Source organism: Podarcis gaigeae (genome assembly GCF_964106915.1).
Source record: "Podarcis gaigeae genome assembly, chromosome: 11".
In the NCBI taxonomy this organism is placed as follows: Eukaryota; Metazoa; Chordata; class Lepidosauria; order Squamata; family Lacertidae; genus Podarcis; species Podarcis gaigeae.
In genome coordinates, this window is record NC_139687.1 from 50,677,296 (window position 1) to 50,700,441 (window position 23,146).

Below are 23,146 nucleotides of genomic sequence, written 5' to 3' on the forward strand. Positions count from 1 at the left end.
ATTTTTTATGCAATAACCGGGTGCAGGAGTTGTGTGCTCTTGGCATAGAGGAAAGATGGTTTAGATAGGATCACAAGAAGCTGCCTTATACAGAGTCAGACCGTTGGCATATCTAGCTCAGTATTCTCTAAAATGACTGGCAGTAGCTCTCCAGGATTCAGACAGAGGTATTTCCTAGCCTGGATATGCCAGAGATTGAACCTTGAGACCGTCTGCATGCAAAGCAGATGCTCTACCACTGAGCAAGGTCATTCCCAATAATGTGAGGGCTCTGTCTGCTAAGAATTTTGAAGGCTCCTGGCCCAAAAGATAAGAGAAAGTTGGGGTGGAGACCCATTTCATATACACTGGAAAGGAGAAGCTCCTGGATACCTTTCTTCATCAATGGCTATCTCCTCTGCCCTGTCTCCTTTTAAACCCCCCCCCCCACCTAAGCTCCTTGGGGAAATTAGTGGACAGAAAGAAATAAGGAGCGGCAAACTATGAATGGATATAGAAATGTGTGGTTTTGCAAAAATTTAATATGGGGAAATGTTTCTGGAAATGTTTCCTGGGGATATTAAGCTAACATGCACAGGGTAATTTGTACCTGACAGTTTTCTGATGTGCGAGCAAGTGATTTAATTTAGGATGTTATTCTCTCTCTCCTCCCCCCCAATTTAGTAAACAAAGCCCCTACCCTCAAAAAAGTACCCCCTGTTAATTTTTGTCCCAATTCCCCACAATTCTTTGAAGGGAAGAAATAAGGCACGGCTTAAATTATGTATTATTTGAACACTTGTAAAAATTGCAAAGACTTGCAAAAATTGCAAAGAATACTTGTAATTTTTTTTGCAAAGAATTGCAAAGAATACTTGTAAAAATTGCAAAGAGAATCATGTGCTCCTCTTACATCATTTAAAACTAAGGGACCTCCCCGAAGTTATTGAAAACTGTTGACGCACTAATAAATGTTAGAAACTCAAAGAATTGCGCATGATATACGCTGACTCACATCACCGGACAAATATTAATTACATCTTTGAAACTGCCGAGCTTGCTTAATATTCTATTCGCATCTGGAATCCATTCATTGATACCAATGAACTTCGGGAACAGAAAATTTCCCACAGAAAAAGAAAGCCCTGGGAAATTTTATACCCCACATCGCTGGATGGAGCAAGCAGTCAGATCCTGCAGTGAGCAATTGATTTCTATCCTCCTTCAACTTTCTCTGTTGACTTCAGAATTCTCAGCAAGCAAAGTTTTGTTGTGGCAGAGCTGCTCTCACATTGAGAGTGTAACGGGGGTCAGAGAGACAAGAAGATGGCATGGTGGGGAGGTGGTGCTTACCTGACCTCCCGGCAGGTGAGTTGTCGCTGCTTACTGAGAGGGCTGGGGTGAGGCTGCGACAAACCTGGTGCAATGCAAACGCCCTGGCAGTGCCAATCTGATGCACCTCCTGGCGTGTATGTACCATGCTGCCCTTTCTGCAGCCATGGCACTCTCCCTTCCAGCAAGCGGTATAAACTCATTTGCTGCGACTGGAGGTCAGGTAAGCACTTCTGCACCACCACACAACCTGACACTGGAGCCAGGGTTGCTAGGAGGCCATGGAGGTGAGAAAGAAATCGAATACAACTTTCACATACCGATCAGAAAGAAGTCACATCTTCAGCGACAGGTCTGCGGTAAAAACATGCCTTCTCAAAATAGGAAGGGCTTAGCGTTTATTGGTTTAAGCACTGTTTTCAAACATTTGAGAAAAGCACAAGATCTGATTTTGAACACAGAAGCCCATCTCAAAGCACTGCTCGTTTATTCATAGATCACTGTTATGGCTGGTTGATCTTTAAAACTCCCAAGAGCACACACTACCTGTTGCCAAATAATTAGTTAAATAACAACTGCGATTGCTTTTTTTTTTAAAGAAACATGACAACACGCTTTTGGCCTGATGGCTTAGGTTTGTCTCGTTCTCACTCACCTTTGCTGCAAAAATGCCGTTCTGTTGAATGTCCATTTGGGAGCTTTATCCTGCAACTCATGGTTCAAGGAGTTTGTATTGGGTACAAAGGAAGGGTCAAGGAACTTCAGTGCAAACTGGGACCTGAAAGGGATCACATATCCACACCGTCAGTGAATTCACTCGAAGCTTGAAGGTGTAAATTAACTATTCTATTACAGTCTAGAATGAAGTGCAAACCATACTCTGGTTTCTCTTCAGATCGTATAAATGTTAGAGGCAAGTTGTTCATTCTTCCTGACATGCTATTCGTACATGTGCTGGGAGACGCCTCCCCCACAGGAAGAGGGTTCGAAAGCATTGCTCCTGTTGTCCAAAGTGATGGAAAGTTTACTATTAGATCCTGCTACATATGCAATCTTGCACTTAATATGTTGTGGGAAGGAAAATATGCTATGGAATGCTACAGGCAAGCTAGAGACCTGAAACTATGCTTGCTACCACTTTTAATCATCTTTCTTTAGACTCTTTTTGGTCTTCTCCTTATCCCCAGAAATTCATGCTCTTCATGCTCTCCTGTTCCTCTACTGCTTCTTCTGCCCCACCTATTATTATTATTAATAATAATAATAATAATAATAATAATAATAATAATAATTGCCTTCAAAACAACAATCTCAAGGTGATGTACATGAAAGATAATTAAAAAGCAAAAAACAGCAAATACATCTAAAAAGAAACTAAAACCAAACAAAGTAAAGACCCATTTATCCAGCTGGAAAAGCCTGTCAGAACAAAAAGGTCTCCAGCTGTTTCCAGAAAGTGAAGATCGTGGTTGTCTGTCATATCATGGCAGCAAATGCTATTCCACAGAGGAGAGGAAGCCACACTCAAAAAGCCCTACTCCCAGGAACTGCAGAGCAGATTTCTGAGATCTTTAGAACCTGTAAGAGAAACTCCCCTGCAGACTGGCCCTTCTTCCTCTCTGTACTTTTGTTAAGTTTTTAACTTTTTGTAAGTACGGTTGTAACCCCCCCCCCCAATTTTTCTGTTTTATCTTTTGCAAACCGCTTTGAGGTGGCTTTTTCTACACTCAGGCAGTGTATAAATTTTATGGAATAAAAAAAGAGATATTTTTTCCCCATTGATGAAAATGCTTGAAATAATAATAATAATAATAATAATAATAATAATAATAATAATAATGATGATGTTATTATTTATACTTCGCCCATCTGGCTGAGTTTCCCCAGCCACTCTGGGCAGCTTCCAACAAACATTAAAATACAATAACCTATTAAACATTAAAAGCTTCCCTAAACAGGGCTACCTTTAGATATCTTCTAAAAGTTTGGTAGTTATTTTTCTCAACCTAACTCAGTTTTATCTATGCTGATTGATTGTTGCTTTCCAGGGTTGTTCAGATGGAAGTATCTTCCATTCTCTACTTGGAGATGCCAGGGATTTAACAAAGCAGCTACTCTACCACTGAGCTAGAGTCCTTCCTAAGCATCTTGCTGCATGCATACAGGCAGTCATAGAGTTGAAAGGGACCTGAGGGTCATCTAGGCCAACCCCCTGCAATGCAGGAATCTCAACATGCAGTCCCTCATCCAATTAGAAACCATACCGGACCCTGCTTAGCTTTGTAAATGTGCCAGTGTGTACATTCTTCTAACCTGATGAGCTGTACACCATACTTTCTATCTACATCTGACTAGAACAAATGTAACATATAAAGCAAGGGTGAGGAGCCTATAGTGCCCTCCAGATTTTGTTGGACATCAGCTCCCATCACTCATGCTAGCTGGGGCTAATGGGAGCTGGAATCCAACAGCAGATTCTCGATCCCTGATGTAAAGCATCTTTTAGGCTGCAACTCTAAACAACAGTAAGTCCCACTGAACTCAGGAAGACTTAACTCTGAGAAGACATGTATCTGATTATGCTGTTAGCCTCTAATTTCCCCCAATACTTCAAATTTTCTAATGATTAAGAGCCAGTCCACACATTAGTCTAGACAGCAGACGATGCCACCAGAAGCAGCCACAGCATTATGGTTACATAACACTATATTTATTAAAGTGGCAGCATGGAGACGACAACATGCAAAAGCCATTTCAAGTGGGACCCACGCACAGAATATAGATTAAGGTATCCAGCTGCCTTGTACTGGGCCATTCAGCTCAGCTCTGCTTCCTCTGGTAGACAGCACCTACGCACAAAAGTAGAAAACAAACAGAATGGTCCGCCCTTTCAAATGTTGTGATCTGAGAGTTCTCCTTAATTAGAAGCAGAGGGTGGACGGGCACCGAACAGGGACTCTGCAGGATTTCCTGCATCAGCAAGAGGTCGGACTAGATGGCATTTGAGGTCCCTTCCAAACTCTGATTTTGACCCCCCCCCCCCCATTCTGAATAGCCAGAGCCGTTAGCATCTGGGTGGTTCATTAGCGGAGAGTAAGCTTGGAAGGGAGTGAAGGCGGAGGGGCGCAGAACGGGAGCGGATGCAAATTCAGCACCATGGACAGCGACCTCCGAAAGATAACGTCGGAGCCTCCAGTTTCCATTCACTTTAAAAATTCTTCTTTCTCTGAGAGGTAGGAGGCCACTTCAAGCAACGCCCCCCACCAGAATCATTTGTGTGGGCGCTAGGAAGGGGCTTATTTTTTGCAAAGAGCCAAGGCGACGCCACGTCTGCACAGCGTGGGGCATTTCCCGGCCTCTGGACCAGCGGAGGAGGAGGAGGAAGACCCAGCAGAGCATGCGAATCGTCTGCACGACTTCCGCCTCTCGCCTGCCTGGGAAATCCACCTTCCTCCTGCAATTCCCCTCCCCTAATTCTCCGGGCCCGATCTCTATGCGCAGAGAGGAGGGTGCCTCTAATCTGCCGGCGCTAAAACGGGGAGTAAATCTGCGCTTCTTTGGGATGGTGGGGAAGCGCAGCGCTTCCAAGCAGATTAAAAAAAATGCATTTTAAAATAAAAATAAGAAAGCCACAATCACACAAAGGACTCCCCTCCCCACTTCCATCACCAGACCTGCGGGGCAGTGCAGAACACCGGAGTGGGGATGGGGGAAGACAAGGAATGGTGGAATGGAGCGATCGGAGACCCTTCCTAGCCCCCCTGCGCGTTTAAAGAGCGTTTGTGCATCTGTCAACCCGCCCCCAAAACGGTGGGGAAGCCGCGCCGATGTCTTCCCCCATCCCCAGCCGGGGAAAGAGGGCGCCTGCGCCATCAGCTCGCCCCATGATGGAATATACATGAACCGGGCAGGGAGCCACCATGATTCTCGTCAGAGACCCGCATCATATTTTATCTATATCTATAGGAGCCGGGGGTTCCTCACCTCCCACCTTCCTCTGGCCACTGAGGCAACCCCCCCCCCACCTCTGCACGATCTGATCGATTTTTAAAAGGGAGGGGTGGGGGCTTAGTTTACTGCTGGCACAAAAAGCGAAGAGGTGGGGAATGGGGGTGTCCCGGAGCGTTGATCCAATAATGATCATAATAATAGTAATATCTACCCCCCGCGCGCAACACACACCCTTCCCTCCTCTAAACCTTCCTCTCCAGCATGCATACCCTCCGCCCAGCTCACTGGCTCTTTCCTCCCCTGGAAGATGATATATGTACATTTAAATATATACACGTATGTATTTCAAGCACTCACCTAAATCCAGTGTGGAACATGTACATTCGTGGCACTCCCGTGTTGGCGTATTTGGGAGTGGTGAAGATATTGTCTTTTTTCAGAGACACGTAGCTGATGAAGGACAAAATCAGCAGAGCTACGCTGAGCATCACCAGACCCAGAACACTAACCACCCGGACCATCTTGCAGCTTCTCATGCCTGGGGGCGGAGAAGGTGGGGGGGGGGGTGAAAGAGAGAACACACACACACACACACCCCACACACACGGAGCTGAAAGAGCTACATTGGAGTTAACACACCCAGAAATCAGGGATGGAGCTTGTATGTGTGTGTGGGGTGGGGTGGGGGGAGAGCGGTGTGGCTAAGGAGCGGGGGAGGGAAAACATACACAAATACTCCAAAGGATTAATTCAAAGCACACGCACACACAGGGGAGCTAAGCGCTGAGAGGATGAAGAATTAAAAAATAATAGTACAAAAAAAATATGGAGGGTATGAGCTCTGCAGCGTTGTAATGGCAGCGGATGGGGGTGGGTTAAAAAAAAAAAAGGTGGATCCTGCCGGAAATTATAGAAAGCTGCCTGATCCTGCCTGCTTCCTTTGTGCAGGAAGCTGTGGATCCTATTGCCTTAAATAGGTGTCCCATTCAAAAGCACTCAGGGGGTGTCAAACACACACCATCCTGGAATATTCTGGAGATTTGCTCTCTGAACATAAGGAAAACGTCTTGCATTGAGTTGAACCATACCAGTTCAGTTCAGTATGGTCTACTCTGCCCAGTGTTTCAGACAGGGGTTTCCCAGGCCTGCCTGGAGAGAGGGGACTGGATCTGGGAACTTGTGCATGCTAGGCAGGTGCTGTACCACTGAACTGCGGTTCTGGGTCTGACTGAGACGGGGTAGCACCTGTTTTCCTGCCCAAATGCCATCGGCACAATAGAAGATGCTCCAGGCTCCAATATCCGCCCCTTAAAAACATCACTGCCTACAGACGGACATGAGTTGGTGGTTTGGAGCTGGTACAGCAGAGAACTTTGTGGCGAGCAAAGCCTTTGGGGGGCGGTTTGGAGCCGAGACAACCGGGAACTTTGTGGTCAGTGAGCACAGCCTTCCAGCTCTGGGCCTGTATCCCAGAACACACAAGGGGCAGCTGTGAAAATGAGTGGACACTTTCAGGTACAGTATGCAGTGGCAAGGCTTAGCACAGGAACAAGGAAGCTAAGGCTCGCCAGATGTTAAAGGTAAAAGGTAAAGGTACCCCTGCCCGTACGGGCCAGTCTTGCCAGACTCTGGGGTTGTGTGCCCATCTCACTCAAGAGGCCAGGGGCCAGCGCTGTCCGAAGACACTTCCGGGTCACGTGGCCAGCGTGACATCGCTGCTCTGGTGAGCCAGAGCTGCACACGGAAACGCCGTTTACCTTCCCGCTAGAAAGCGGTCCCTATTTATCTACTTGCACCCGAGGGTGCTTTCGAACTGCTAGGTTGGCAGGCGCTGGGACCGAGCAACGGGAGCGCACCCCGCCGCGGGGATTCGAACCGCCGACCTTTCGATCGGCAAGCCCTAGGTGCTGAGGCTTTTACCCACAGCGCCACCCGTGTCCCTTTTACCCACAGCGCCACCCGTGTCGCCAGATGTTGCTGGACTACAACTCCCATCATCCCTGACATTTGCTGGGATGATGGGAATTGGGAGTCCAACAACATCTGGAAGGCCACACCCTTCCTTTAGCCTTTTACAGTTTCAGGGGGTTGGACTCAATGGCTTTGGGTCCCTTCCAACTCTCAGTTTCTATGATTCAGGTGTTGTTTATTTTTTTTAAAAAGGGCCTGTTATCAAGGGAAGTGCAGGTGATGCTTCATTTTTATTTTATTATAAAGAGAGCTGTCAGAGTTTCCACCAATATGAGACTCCTGCCATCTACCTTGAAAGGAAAACCAGGAAGGATACCCAACTCTGGTTATTGGCAACTCACTGAGTCCAAGCCAAGGGCATGTAAAGCCCTAAACAATTTGGGACCCAAGTACCAAAACCCAGCCAGATGGGCAGGGCAGAAATGATTAATAATAATAATAATAATAATGGTGATGACGACAGGGCATTCTCTGTGTTGGCACCCCGCTTATGTAACTTCCCCCCAGGTGATATTTGGTTCAGCCCTGCAGAAATATTTACCAGTAAGTGAAGGTGAAAGACCTTGTAAATTGGTTTATGTGTTTGGATTACAAGTGGAACTGATTTTTTTTTGCAATATTATTATAGATATTTGTTGCTGCTTAAAGAGCTGGTATGTGAAGTTGCTGGTATTCTAACAAAAATATGTAACAATAGAACATGTGGACCTCCAGTGAAGCTGAATGCTGGAAGATTCAGAAGAGATGTTTTTAAATAAAAAAAATAGTACCTCTTTGTGCATTGCATAGTTTTGTATGTAGTGTGGTATTTTATGCGTTGTGACTTGCAGTTATTTTTAACTTATCATAGTTTAGTAATTATTTATTGTAATTGTTAAGAGTGAATTTCTGTTTAATTATTATTTGCTGATGTTTTGAGAGTTAATTTTATTATATTCTGATAGATTATTGAATACAGTGGTACCTCGGGTTACATACGCTTCAGGTTACAGACTCCGCTAACCCAGAAATAATACCTCGAGTTAAGAACTTTGCTTCAGGATGAGAACAGAAATCAGCAGCGCAGCAGCAGCAGGAGGCCCCATGAGCTAAAGTGGTGCTTCAGATTAAGAACAGTTTCAGGTTAAGAACGGACCTCCAGAACGAATTAAGTACTTAACCCGAGGTACCACTGTATATAACTTACAAGAACTTGGACACACTTGGACAATGTAGGACACACCTTCTTGAATTGTAGGTATGGAATGTGCGTTTCAAAAAGAATTCTCATTCGTCTTATCTAGGTTGGCCCTTGAAGTCAGCACATCATCACTGTTTGCTAATAGACTCCAATGTATTGCATTTGCAGCCCAGAAAAGTACAAATATAGACCTGATTCCAAACAACCTTATCGATTTTAAAATTATGCATGGGTTGTAAGATGACCAAGAGGTATCTTAGTACAGTACAGTGATGAGCACAGCTTTTTGACCTCCTTGGCAGGTCCTGGCCTGCAGAGATACAAGCCGGAGCTGACTAGAGGAATCAAATTAGACCCTGTCTGTTGGAGTCACAGCCCATCCATGCATAATCTTCCAAATAGATGTATGTCAGGATTTGTCTTGTAGTTTGGCCTAGGTTCTCGTTGTAGTCTATATGCAAGTCTTAAGGTATGGCTGAAAGCCATATGATGCATGAGTTATGCAGAAGCTAAGCAGGGTCTGGATGAGAGACCAGCTGAAGGTCTCATGTGATCTGCATTTAGCATCATGGAAGAAAGCAATAATATAACTATAATTAAAAAAAGAAAAAGAAATAAAGCTTAGAATAATTATTCCTAAAAGAGAAAGTCTGCTCAGAGCCCTGTTTGCCATCTTAATGAGATGTGTGTGTTGATTGTTGTGGTGGTTGATGCAAACCAAATAATTTGATAATTGCTCCTAAGGAAGCAGGTTTTTTTTAAAAAACAACAACAACTCACAAATAAAAGTGTAGTCTTTACAATCAATCAATCAATCAATCAATCAATCAATCAATCAATCAGTAAGCCAGTCAATCAATTCAGTCAGTCAATCTCACAAAAGTTACGAGCCTGCTAAAAGGCTAAACAGGGAGAAGACTCTGCAGTCAGCATGGAAATGCAAGCTATTAGTCTCTGAGATGGCTAGTAAAAATTAAATAAAATTGCTTTCTTCCAATGGACTGGTGGAAGAAGGGAAAGTGGCTTTCCTCTACCAAGGGGACAAGTAGACTTGGGAAAGGGCCACAGCTCAGTGGTACAGCATCTGCTTTGCATGCGTTAGGTCCCTGGTTCAATTCCTGGCATCTCCAAGTCAGGTTGAGAAAGTCTGAAATCCTGGAGAGATGCTGTAGGTCAATGAAGACAACATGGGAACAAGATGGGCCAATGACTTGATTCTGTAAAAGGCATCTCCCTATGTTCCTAAGGAGGATGGAGTGGTCCATTCTCTCTCTGCCAATCCCTTCCTTTGCAGTTAGCGCTGAAATCAAGCAAGCTAGCAGAAGAGGGTTGGAGCATCATGTGCCAGCTTGTTTGCTCATCTCTGCATAGAAATCCACCCACTCACCTGTGGCTACCTGGAGAATTGTTAGATAAGAGGCTAAATCAGTCACCAAACTTTATTATCTTGGCCACAGCCACAACAAAGGAACTATAAACCAGGAAGATAAATATGTGGCTAAAAGCAAGGTTAAAGCTCCAAATCAGAACCAAAGTCCAAGTCAGAAAATACCCAATGGACAAACTTATCCTACGGATTAAAATTAGTTTGGCAGTTAGTGCTTCTTCCTAGGGAATTATGTAGATTCCAGAAGTGTTTTTGCATTAGTCTGATCTGGCAAAAAGAGCCAAATGCTATAACTATTCAGTCACCACCTTCCACGAAATAGAGGCCACTGTGTCAGGTGCATTGGATGAAATGGGCTCTGGCCTCCCAGAGTTTATACCACAAGAACCATGTGCTCATCTCCAAGGTGCCACTAGGGTTAAAGGTAAAGGTACCCCTGCCCGTACGGGCCAGTCTTGACAGACTCTGGGGTTGTGCGCCCATCTCACTCAAGAGGCCAGGGGCCAGCGCTGTCCGGAGACACTTCCGGGTCACGTGGCCAGCGTGACATCGCTGCTCTGGCGAGCCAGAGCCGCACACGGAAACGCCGTTTACCTTCCCGCTGGTAAGCGGTCCCTATTTATCTACTTGCACCCGGAGGTGCTTTCGAACTGCTAGGTTGGCAGGCGCTGGGACCGAGCAGCGGGAGCGCACCCCGCCGCAGGGATTCGAACCGCCAACCTTTCGATCGGCAAGTCCTAGGCGCTGAGGCTTTAACCCACAGCGCCACCTGCGTCCCGCCACTAGGGTTAGGGACATCTAATATTGAATTTATTTATTTGCCAAAATTTCTAAGCCCACCAACACTAAGAAGAAAAAAAAATATGGTGGTGAACAGCATGCAGCAAACAGGCTTCACAGAGAAGGAACACCAGATGATACCACCAACTCCAGGGCCCGGCGCTGTTGGTGAAGAATTACAGAACGACTGCAATCTACTCTAATTACTGTGAGCTGCTTCACTGAGAGCCACTGAGCCTTCAGAGATACCCAGAGCAAATGTGCAATAAATCCACTATGGTGCTAAGAGAGCCCAAGAGAGGAAGCAGAGCAATAAAGAAACAGCCCTACCTCTCCTACAAAAGACCACCCTAGACTACTGCCATCCAGTGGTAACTAGCCATATAGCTACTGAAGATACCCCACTGGCCCTGCCCAAGAGTCACTGAATCTTGCAACCTTAAGCAGCATTAATGACCATAACCAACAAACAGAAGGTTGGCAAAACTCCTCCGACCATGAACAGTTGGGTAACTGGTCTCCTGACCCAGCACTAGTATGTGAAAATTCTTATATTACACACGTGGATCATAACAACATGCAGTTCATCACAAACTCTACCCCTAATCAACAGGCTCAGTCCACAGCCAAAGGAACTGATAGGGCAAAGCGAGAAAGATTTGCAGATTTGTATGGCTACCTCCAAGACCATTGTCTGCTTAATGCCCAAACTAATGAAAAAAAAATTCAGAACTTGGACTGCTTAAGAAAGGAACTATCTGGCATCAAGGCTAACATGCTTGTCTTGCTAGGGCTAATTGAGTTGGGGATCCTAACAACAGTTTCCCCACCTCTGCTGGCACAACCCAATAAACCTAACCAAGACTGCACCAGTAACAAATCTACTAATTTAAACAATAATTCAAACAATCCCAAGATCCTAACCAATATGCCTTTTAACAAAGAATGGGATTCGGAGAGACAGGCAGATGCCCTTTTACAAGTCTGGGCAAGAAAGGATTCGCCCCCTCCAAATCAAATAGCTACAGAAGACCACCAGAAGAACTGGTTGGAAAATTCCCATATCACTTTATCCAACCCTGACTTGCTGGTCATCGATGACTGGCAAAATGCTCCAGAGGGGCAAACAGATAAAACAGATGAAGCTGATCTAGCAAGAATCCACACCAGCCTGGACCTAAGGCCAAACTGCAACCAAAGAAACAGTGACCCAACTTTAAACAATTCTATCCCCAAAGTGTCATTTAAGTGGGGTAACCACTTCCTGGGGGGGGGGGAATCTCAATTTACATATAGACCACAACAATCCCGCCAAACAGGCACCAATTGATAGACACCCTTCTCATCAAAAAAGGTACTGGCCAAGTGGTCTCACACATAACAATAGCACTAGTAGGAATACAGCGCCCCCATACATAACCTACCCCAATAACATCCCTGTATTAAGGGAGAGACATGGGCAACAAGAAAAACCTCTCCCCAGAGATGATACCCTTATTCCAGCATCGCACCCAAAACCCTACAACAGGATCTCTCACCCTAGATGGAAGAAGCCTCCACCTAGAGAAGGGGAATTGACGTTTAGTCATTTCTATAATAGCCCAGTATCAAAAAACCTCACATCCCCAAGATTAAATGCCGGTACACTGGAGCCGGTGCCACAGTGAGACCACCTGAGAGCTCTTACTGTTGACTCAGTAGACCCAAGAAAGATCTCAACATCCTCACCTAGAACTTGGAGCAAGAAAGGAGATAAAGATCTTACTACATTTCTGCAGAATTTTGACATCATCTGCCTACAGAAAACCTGGCTGCAAGATGCTGACCTTCCACACTTGCAGGGATACTCTCAGCATAGCCTCCCTGCAGTCAAGAGACATCAAAAAGGACGAGGAAGTGGGGGATTGCGCACCTTTACCTCACTGGATTTGGCTGGGGAAATCAGTGTTGTGGAGTCGGATCTCCTCTATGAATATTTCTTGCCACTACAGTTCAGTGCAGGGGCAGGAGACCTATTTTTCTGTATCAACATCTACTTTCCACCAGCACATACCCTAGCTGTGGTGGTTAAGATCTGGACCGATCTAACAAGCGTTATAGAGCAGATAAAGGTGAAATATTCAGATGCCCTAATCCTACTATGTAGGGCAGCGGTTCTCAACCTGTGGGTCCCCAGATATTGTTGGACTACAACTCCCATCATCCCTGAGCTCTGGCCTTGCTAGCTAGGGGTGATGGGAGTTGTAGTTCAACATCTGGGGACCCACAGGTTGAGAAAGGCTGATGTAGGGACTTTAATGCCTGCATTGGCGACGGCCCAGAGGGAAGCCTAACATCCCGTGGAATAGATCAGGATGATATTTCCACCTTTACTTGTACTTCCATGGATAAGAAAGTTAACCCTTAAGGATTGAAACTCCCAGAATGCATTTTTCTGCACGATTTCTTAATATTAAATGGATGCCCAGCATACAGCCAACAAGAGAATCACAACACAAGTACAAAATACATCACAAATCAGTAGATCTCAAAGAAAACTTGGGTGAAAAGATGAGCTTGAAGCCAGTGTCAGGTAGAAGCCTGCCTGATGTTCATTGGAAGCACATTCCGAAGGGCAGCTGCCAGCAGGCTAAAGGCCCTGGTCTTAGAGGATGCAAGCTGAACCTTGGGAGAATAGGCCATTACTAAGAGAGTCTATGATTGAAGTGACTAGGCAGTGGTATACAAGGTAAGACATTCCTCAGAGGTCCCTGGTCCCCAATTGTTTTGTATACATGCCCATAGCAAGACCATAAAACTGTCCTGGTAGCATACTGGCAGCTCTTTCAACACAGGAGTGACTGGGCACTCCCTCCAACAGCCTAGTGGAAGTATTCTGCAATAGCTTTCGATGAACCTCTACAATCTACACCAGCATAGTCCATGCACAGCCACGTAGCCAAATCAGGCTATAATTTAGATGACCAATTAGAGCTGGATGTGTGTGTGATTCACCAAGCAACGGATACAGCCTGCATTGGAAACTCTAACCTCAATTTGGCAAATGAAGGCATCTGGTAGATGAGTCATGGCTCTGGCAGGATCTCATTGGACCCTCCGACAATAGAAATCATAGAATCGTAGTCTTGGAGGCCTTATACAGAAATGGTAGAATAGGAGAGGACAGAGTAGTGAGGGTTATGCTTTATTTCATTTACTGCACACTGTATAAGCCTGCTAGGGAAGAGATTTCACCTCTTATCCAGAGCTTCTTATTGGCCTACCTATAAAAAATGTTGAGAGCTGGGAAGATTCACTCCTCTATGTGTGGATTAAGAATTAAGATATAATTGTGACAGAGGGCTATATGCATATGGTTTTGTGTTTTATTGCTTTTTTAAAAAATATTTCCCTCCCCTTCTCTTTCTTTCCCTTCTGTTTATCTTTCTTTTCTCTTTACTGCCGTGCCCTTTATTATTATTTTTTAGGTTACCGAACTTTTCCGGGTACAAGACGAGTTTTTTTTACTCTAAAATAATGTTATAAAATGGGGGTCGTCTTAGGGGACGGACGAGAGATAGGTTGCGTCCGCGAGTAGGAGCTTGTCAGCAGTGATATTGTGGGTGATTTGTGGCTGCGTCAAGTGCTGCTTTGGGTTTGCTGCTGCTGCTGCAGTAATAGGGTGGGTGATTGGCTGCTGTGGCAAGGTTTGCTGTGGATTGGCTGCCCCTTCGGCAATTGGGCGTGCAACTGCCATTTGCTGTTGGTGAGCGGACAGACGCATGTTGGCTAGTGCGACGCAAGCGGTTGTCAGCATGTGTCAGTCTGGTTAGTGATTTTCAGCATTCCTCCCCCCCCCCCCACCAAAAAGCTCAACCACTCTGGGCCATCTCCCCCCATTTTCTTAAATTTGAGTCCCCCAAAATAGGGTTGTCTTATACATGGGGACGTGTTATACACGAAAAATACAATAGTTTTATTGCCTCTTATGTTGAAAACTTTCAATAAAATTAATTATTTTTTTAAAAAAACATGAAATTCCTACCACCACCAAATGCATGTAAGAGATTAGAGTGTTCTGTTGGTTTCTGTTGCTGCAAAAGTTTCCTGGAGCCAAAGTTGTGGGCTGTTATGTGGAATCTTACATGTAATAGCGCTATTTTATTATCCCTCTGTATTGTTTATAGTTATTGATGTGTATGACTGATTGCTATGCCCAATGGCTAAGGCAATAAAGTTTTGTCAATTGATTGATTGATAGGGGCCACTTTGATTTTTATATAAAAACTCCCTTTTCCCATTACTAGAAACGACACTGCCTGCTTTTACAGCAAGAGCCACAAAAATGCCTCCAGCTACCTGCAAGAGGTCCCCCACCTTGTAGTTGCTGGAGTTCAAGTGAAAGTTATGAATGAATCAGATGTGGTTTATCACAAGTCAAGTAGAAAACATGAAAAGACTTGACATAGGATTTGTGGCTCAGCCAAAGTAGCTTTAATTGATCTGGGGCTGTGTATTCTGCCTTCCCTACAATGTTCCCGTGTTTGCAATGGCCCACAAACTGCAATGGCTTTCCCCTCAAATTGAGGACCCAATGAGGGAATGGCGGATAAAACATGGATGGCGCATGTTTCCTCCCATGTTCAAATTATGTGGCCAGGAAGAAGGAAATGGGCCAAGACGAGGTATTAGCAAAACTGTCCATTTTCAGTGCACTCTGAAACACCAGCAAATCATATTGCTCTCACACTTCCTTTCTTGACAATCTGTAAAACAGCTTCCCAGCTGAGATTAACCGTAAGTGGCTTCTGATGTTAGATGAATTGTCTTCCTTGTAGATCCACAAGGAGCAAGGCATTGCCAAAATGTTCAACTCTGCTGTGACAGTTTGAACATTGGAGGACAACCTTTTCAAGGGCATTTGACAATAGACGCAATCTAGTCTGGTGTTCTGCACCAAGCCTTTTCTCTTGCGATTGCCATTCCTCGTTTGTTCACTTTTTACAGGTGATCCTCATGACAACGTAGTTATGAAACTGTTGCATTGCACTGTTTTCCGCCTTCTTCCTCCTGTGTTTTTCAGACCTTGATTATTTTTGTTGATGTTTTTTTTGCAGATGCTCTAAAATGCAACTGTAGTAATCACAACATGTTGGGCTCAGAGGATGAAACAATCTGAGAAACAATTAATGTTGCCAGTGGAAATTGCAATACATAATGACAAAAGCATGAAAACACATTAAATAAACAATAATAAACAGGAGAATGGGAATTTTCAGTTAGTTCAGTGGTTTTTTTGAGCTACAGTCTCTTATGTACTATTATTGCAACATATTAGTTCATTTTGTATGTTTTCATGCCTCACTGTTGTTATGTACACACAGATCCTGCTATCTGACAGCTCGCTCTGCAAAAAATTACTTATGCAAACATAAAGAATTGTGCCCAAACCCTGCTCCACACTCCACAGATTCCGAAATCTGAACATCCAGAGTTTTTCCACTTCCTGACTTCCTTGCTTGTTTGTGCTTTGCTAGTTGGCAGCAAGCATTTTTGGGCAGAAACCACGAAAGCAGGGCGTGAGATTGGACAAATCAGAGTGTGGGAGAGATATGTGGGGCAATTCAGTTTTTCCTGTTTCTCTCTTTTGCTGTAGCCATTGCGGGAAGAAACCACGGGAGAAACCATTGCGGGAGAGAAGGACTGTGCGGAGAGACTGGGCAAATCCCTGATGAGAAATGTATCCATAGGAATGCACGGAAATTCTAGACTCGTTATGTGAACGCTTGCCTAACGAACGACTTCCAGGCAATCCATTGTATTTGGTAAGCAGCCCTTGTGTGCATTGCATTGCTATTTCCATTAATCTTAATTATTTCTTATATTTTTTACAAGTTTCATTTTCTCTTTCTGTGTCTGTGTGTGTAGCTGGGGACCCTTTCCTTTGTGTTTGTGTTTAAAAACTGTTCTTTTAATATTTTTAAAATATTTTGTTGGGAGCCACCCAGAGTGGCTAGGACAACCCAGTGAGCTGGGTGGCATATTTTTATTATTCTGATTATTCTAATCACTATCATTCTAAATACTCTAATCATTATTATTCTAATTATTCTAATCATTATTATTCTAATTATTCTTATTCTTATTTTTATTATTCTTATTCTTATGCAGGGTTGAGGAACCTTTGGCCCTCCAGAGATGTTCCTCTTTATTTGTTTGTTTTTTCATAGTCTCTAGACTCTATGATTTAACCATGCTGGCATCCTTTTAGACTTATAGAATCATAGAGTTGGAAGGAAACCCGGAGGACATCTACGCCAACCCTCTGCAATGCAGGAATCTCAACTAAAGCATCCATGATAGATTGCTATCAAGATAATAATAATAATAATAATAATAATAATAATAATTAAATTAATTTATATCTCACCCATCTGGTTGGGTTTCCCCAGCCACTCTGGGTGCCTTCCAACAAAATATTAAAATACAGTAATCTAGTAATAACCAGAGCATACACCACTCGGGCAAGACAGTCCGCGGGCAGGTAGGGTCTCAGTCTGTGTACCAGATGGAGCTGTAGACAGCTGCCCTGGATACAGATTTGACCTGCGCCCCCATGCACAGCTGTGAGTCCAAAATGACTCCCAAGCTGCGCACCTGGTCCTTCAGGGGTACAGTTGTCCCATGCAGGACCAGGAAGTCCCCCACACCTGCCTGCTGTCCCCCCCAAAACAGTACTTCTGTCTTGTCAGGATTCAACCTCAATTTGTTAGCCGCCATCCATCCTCCAACCGCCTCCAGGCACTCACACAGGACCTTCACCGCCTTCACTGGTTCCGATTTGAAAGAGAGGTAGAGCTGGGTATCATCCACATACTGATGGATACCCAGCCCAACCCCCCTGATGATCTCTCCCGGCGGCTTCATATAGATATTAAAAAGCATGGGGGAGAGGATGGAACCCTGAGGCACCCCACAAGTGAGGACCTAGGGGTCTGAACACTCATCCCCCACCACCACTTTCTGGACAAGGCCCAGATGACAGATGGTGTTAGACTCCAACTGTTAGCCAACATGTCCAATGGCCAGGGATGATGGAAGTTGTAGTCTGATAGCATCTGAAAGGCCAGGAGCAATGTTATACAGTGGTACCTCGGGTTACAAACGCTTCAGGTTACAAACACTTCAGGTTACAGACTCCACTAACCCAGAAGTAGTAAAGTTAAGAACTTTACCTGAGGATGAGAACAGAAATCGTGTGGCGGCAGCGGGAGGCCCCATTAGCTAAAGTGGTACCTCAGGTTAAGAACAGTTTCAGGTTAAGAACGGACCTCCGGAATGAATTCAGTTTGTAACTAGAGGCACCACTGTACAGTTTTCAGGACAACAACTTATGGCTACCTGTGTTAGAACTTGTTGTCACTGTGAAAACCCCTCCAAGTTAGGTCACCACTGGTGAACACTCATCATGTTATTTAATTTTTTGAAATAGTCCCTGGATTATATTGAAGGAATACAGAAGAAAAGAGTGGTTCTGAGCATGTGCAGAAAGCTGTGGGGTTTTGCAGCATGGACTGGGGGGTGGGTACTTTGAGGACTAGTCTGCCTGAGCTAAGAGATGGCATGGGACATTTTTAAAGGATCCCTTTTCGCTGGCGGCGACGGTAAACTCAATGGGGCCTTTTCATGTCTTGTACAGGGTGAGTGAGTCTTTTAAAAGAGGCCCTGTGGAACATGTGTACAGTGGTACCTCGGGTTAAGTACTTAATTCATTCCAGAGGTCCATTCTTAACCTGAAACTGTTCTTAACCTGAAGCACCACTTTAGCTAATGGGGCCTCCTGCTGCCACCGCGCCGCTGGAGCACGATTTCTGTTCTCATCCTGAAGCAAAGTTCTTAACCTGAAGCACTATTTCTGGCTTAGTGGAGTCTGTAACCTGAAGCGTATGTAATCTGAAGCGTATGTAACCCAAGGTACCACTGTACTCTGTATCCACGGGGCCTCTTTTAAAGGATTCACCCTGTACAAAGAGGCACCTTTTTAACACCAATTTGAAAAAATGCATGTTTACTTCCGATCCAAAAAATGCTGCGATACACGCATATTTTAAAACAAAACGCTTACTGCTATTTCGAGGGGCTATAGAAATTTCTGTCCTATTGCATTTTCATCATACGTATCTGATTTCAAATGATTTACACACACACTGTTCAGATTTTATAAAGTCGTAAGTCGCTTTGAGGCATGTTTTAGGGTGTTTTTTTCTTCTTGTTTTAAGAAAGCGGGGCCTAAATGCTGGAAACAATAAAATAATCGCGATAGATGTCGAGAATTCTGAGGAAGAATGTTCAAGCACAAAACCCCTCAGACATAAATAAATCTCTGGCATTCCTCTAAACCTATAAATTAAGGTTAGGCTATTTACTCACACATCCAGCTTTCTGGGGCCTTCAAATTTAGTTGCGGAAATGGCTCCATCTGCTCTTGCTGCAATAAAGGCCTCTCTCCTGGGGAATTGTTCCCTCTTGTGCAGTTAATCTGCAACCCTGATGCACAGAAGAAGGTCAGCATGGACTAAGGGACTCTGGGAATGGTAGTTCTTAAAACTCACAGGAAGGCACAGCACTCCCTGTCGCTCAAACAAGAAGTCCTAGTCCTTCACTAAGGTAATACAGTGGTACCTCGGGTTACATATGCTTCAGGTTACATATGCTTCAGGTCTCCGCTAACCCAGAAATAGTACATTGGGTTGAATTGTGCTGGGAAAAGTTCTGGCGAGCTCTGTCGGGGGGGGGGGGGGGTTAAGCCCTGGGGACATCCTATTTCATACCCTCCAACATTTCTCTGATGAAAACAGGGATGTCCTAAGGAAGAGTGGGACATTCCAGGATCAAATCAGAAACTGGGATGTCTTCTGTAAATCTGGGACTGTCCATGGAAAATAGGGTCTGGGTAATAAAATACCAGCGATCTGCCTCCCACCCCTCTGAGAAAGCAGGTGTTTGCCAATCCTGAACAACAAAACCCCGAAGTTGTTGAGTAATTAGCGCATTTTTGAGCTGCTGATACTCATCTGCAGAATCTCTTCTGAAAAATCCTTTATTGTGTGATTACAGTTGCATAAACCAGCGTATTGCCCCCCCCCAAAAAAACCATTAACAGGAAAACATCCCCCTGCAACAACAGTCTTGAAAGAGGCGTCCTCACCCGTGCCAGTGTGAAAGGATGATGCTCTGCAGTTTTTATTTTATATAATTATATGATATTTATATAGTATTAATGCTTATATATTTATTATATTTTATAACTACTTCTATTATTTAGCAATTCGAAATGTAACTTTGCATAGGTATTTATTTCTTTAACTATCCAGGAAAGATCTGCTGTTGCTTTTTAACCAACCAAAAGTTTTTAAATGGTTTAAACCAGGGGCCAGCAAACTTTTTCATCATGGGGCCAGTCCACTGTCCCTCAGACTTTGTGTGTGTGGGGGGGCTGGACTATATTTTGAAGGGGGAAAAATGAACGGATTCCCAAGCCCCACAAATAACCCAGAGATGCATTTTAAATAAAAGGGCACATTCTACTCATGTAAAAACACGCTGATTCCTGGACTGTCCGCAGGCCAGATTTAGAAGGTGATTGGGCCAGATCTGGCCCCCGGGCCTTAGTTTGCCTACCCATGGTTTAAACTAACCAATTGGAATTGATTAAAGCTTTCTGTCTGCAAACCTGGACTGATCCTCCAATCAAGAAGCACTGCAGCCCATCCTGGCTTTCTGATTGGAGCTGTTGTGCATGTTTGCCAGAAGCCTAACTCAATCACAAGGGAGGGGACAATGCTGGGGTGGAGAACCGTTTTGGCTCCATGGGCCAGGTCCTTATTAGAAGCAGCAGAGTAGGCTAACTTTGCAGTCTTTCTCCAGTTTGCAAATTGCTTCCCCAAACACAACTATTTCCCCTCTTCCTTACATCAGCCCCCTGCAATTCCTAAACTCTCCCTTCTGGACTTTGCATTGTCTTGCTAACTACCCATAGCCCAGGGTGGGACTCTACCCCTCTGCATCCAGCAGACAACCTTTGCCTCATTGACAGATTTCTTAATGGACACCATCCTGTCTTGCATTCTCTTAATGGCCCATGTCTTCAGGTGATTACTTCATCAGCCAGCAAGCCTGGCTGCTGCTGCTGCTGCTGCTGCTGCTGCTTCTGCTTCTTCTTCTTCTTCTTCTTCTTCTTCTTCTTCTTCTTCTTCTTCTTCTTCTTCTTCTTCTTCTAACATGGTTTATATTTTAACATGCTAAATTCAATGTCTGGCACACCGGAATTAGAAGCGGGAGTCCAGGCACCCCACAAACTGATAGTGCGGGGGTCTTATTTTAATATGGAGGAGAGGGTAAAATGTAACCTTCCACCTGCACTTTGAGGTCCAGGAACAATCTTCTCCCTTGAGATGTTGTGCAAATGAGGCCATAGCTGTACAGTAACTTTGAATGTGTACACTTCCAGGGGTTTGCCCCCCTCCTCCCAAAGTTTGCAGGTAAAAAAGGTGTGAAGTGCCCCACTGAAGCAGCCCCCAAGTCCAGGTGAATGTCCTGTGCATTGGGGAGGCAGGTGGGGGAACCCATGTTGTAGAAAGAAACAAAGAATAGGGTGTTTTTGGCTTCACATTCTTTAGAGATAGCAGGATGTCAGTAACCCCCAAGAGAGGGTGGAAGTAAATGAATCATTGCTCGAAACTGAAGGATATCATCCGTGCTGAATGGTGAAAAGGAGACCCAAACAGTATCTTCATTGATTTTTCTATAATTGACAAAGAAGCTTGGTTTGCCTTAGGGCTTCTAAACTAAAGATGTGGGGAGACCCATGTCCAGGAAGCTGCTTTTTGCCACAACCAGTGCAAAATTGCACCTCAATTAGTTGTCTTTTTTTTTTTTTTTAATGCAGTCATGCTCCGGACAAGTGTCTGGTTTGATAAGCCTTCCATTCCTGTGGTTCATTAAAGAGAATCAAGCAGCCCTCATTGCTAGGTAGCATTGCTGAAGAATTCACAGCCAACGGAGCACTGGGCATTCATTTATGGATATGTTATTTCAGTGACAAACTTGCTTGCACAAACACATGAGTAATAATGGGTACTGGAGTGTACCTTTAAGAAGTTAAGAATGATCTATAAGGTTAAGGACAGACAAAAGAAAGCAATTCTTTGCACTATGGAATCTGCTCCCACAATATGTAGCGATGACCACCAACTTTGGATGGCTTTAAAAGACGATTCAACACATTCATGGAGGAGAAGACTAATCAATGACCACCAGCCTTGTTGACTATGTTTTCTGTCCACTGTTGGAAATAGATAGCATGCCTCTGAAGAGTTGGGAATCACAAGTGCGGAGACCACTGTTCCACCCAGGTTCCACTTTTGGGCTTCCCACAGGTTGACCACTGTGAGAACAGGATGCTGGACCTAATGGGCCATTGGTCTGATCCAGCAGGACTTTTTAATGCCCCTAAGTTAGCCTACTCTGATATATTATTGTGCTGGATTCCTCATATACAGTAAAGAACAACTTTGGTACCATCAAGACAGGACCCTGGAGAAGACGCCTAGGGTCCCACTTAATGAAAGGAGCAGAGCAGGCTTGCTGGAGGTGTTATCGATGCTTACTAACACAATCCACCTCCCCCATTTTTAAGCCAGGATATGAAGACATGTCATTTTATTCTGCATACTTCTTCTTCAACTCTGTTGATTTCACATGGCTTTGATAGTTTCATTATATCTACTCGCTTCTAAAGCCTGCTGCTTTTATCGGTGTTTTCTTATGATTATCTTATATTGTTTTATGTAAACTGCTTAGTGATTTTTAAGTGGTCTGCAAATCTTGTTAAATGAAATACCACTACCGTTTGAAATAACAGAGCAATTCCAAACCCCTGATCCGCCACACTGGAGAGGGTTTAAATGAGACTGAGATCTCTGTTCATCCAGCAAACCTGATGTGGAACTCTTGACTGTGCCCACTTAAACCATGGGCAAAGTGACAGTAGCTGGTGCATAACAAACAGGGTATCTGAGAGTGTGGAGAGGGCAGCATGGGAGTGGATCTGTGCCAGCTAAGGAGCCACTGAATTTTTAGCTGGTTCAGTTCCCAAGGATTTGCTGCCATAGGCTCTCTGCTGTGATAGTCTGAAGTTGGCCCATACCCAAAATGCAGAATTTTCCTGCCCACACCTAAATGTATGGTGTGGGTGCGAGTGTGGAGATGCCCCAACTCTACGATTAAGAACACAGAATATCACACACAACCCCAGGGCCAGATTTAGGTTTGAGGAGGCCCTAAGCTACTGAAGGTAATGGGGTCCTTTACACGTCCAGCTGTCCTTTGTCGACAACAAATTGTTGCTGTTTTTTGTGTTGAATATATGCTATATGGTAATTTATGTACAAAGCCATTTGTACATGCAGAATGTAGGCACCCTGTATATAGAAATGAGCAAGCCAGTGATATTTTAGGGAGCAGGCTAGCAGGCGGGGCCCATTACAGTGGTACCTCGGGTTCCGGAGGTCCGTTCTTAACCTGAA

The 23,146-nt window shown here is 44.5% G+C and overlaps 1 protein-coding gene across 1 annotated transcript in view; it reads right to left on the reverse strand.

Moving 5' to 3' along the window:
* ST8SIA3 (ST8 alpha-N-acetyl-neuraminide alpha-2,8-sialyltransferase 3) overlaps positions 1 to 19,112 on the reverse strand; it is a 44,178-nt gene extending 25,066 nt beyond the window's left edge. Inside the window, exons 1-3 of the mRNA XM_083702858.1 lie at positions 18,990 to 19,112; positions 5,620 to 5,800; positions 1,967 to 2,089 (exon numbers count right to left, since the gene is read on the reverse strand). Of these exons, the coding sequence (XP_083558984.1) occupies positions 1,967 to 2,089; positions 5,620 to 5,800; positions 18,990 to 19,038 (353 nt within the window). The 5' untranslated portion in view covers positions 19,039 to 19,112. The remainder of the gene's footprint in view (positions 1 to 1,966; positions 2,090 to 5,619; positions 5,801 to 18,989) is intronic.
* Positions 19,113 to 23,146: the final 4,034 nt, after the last annotated feature.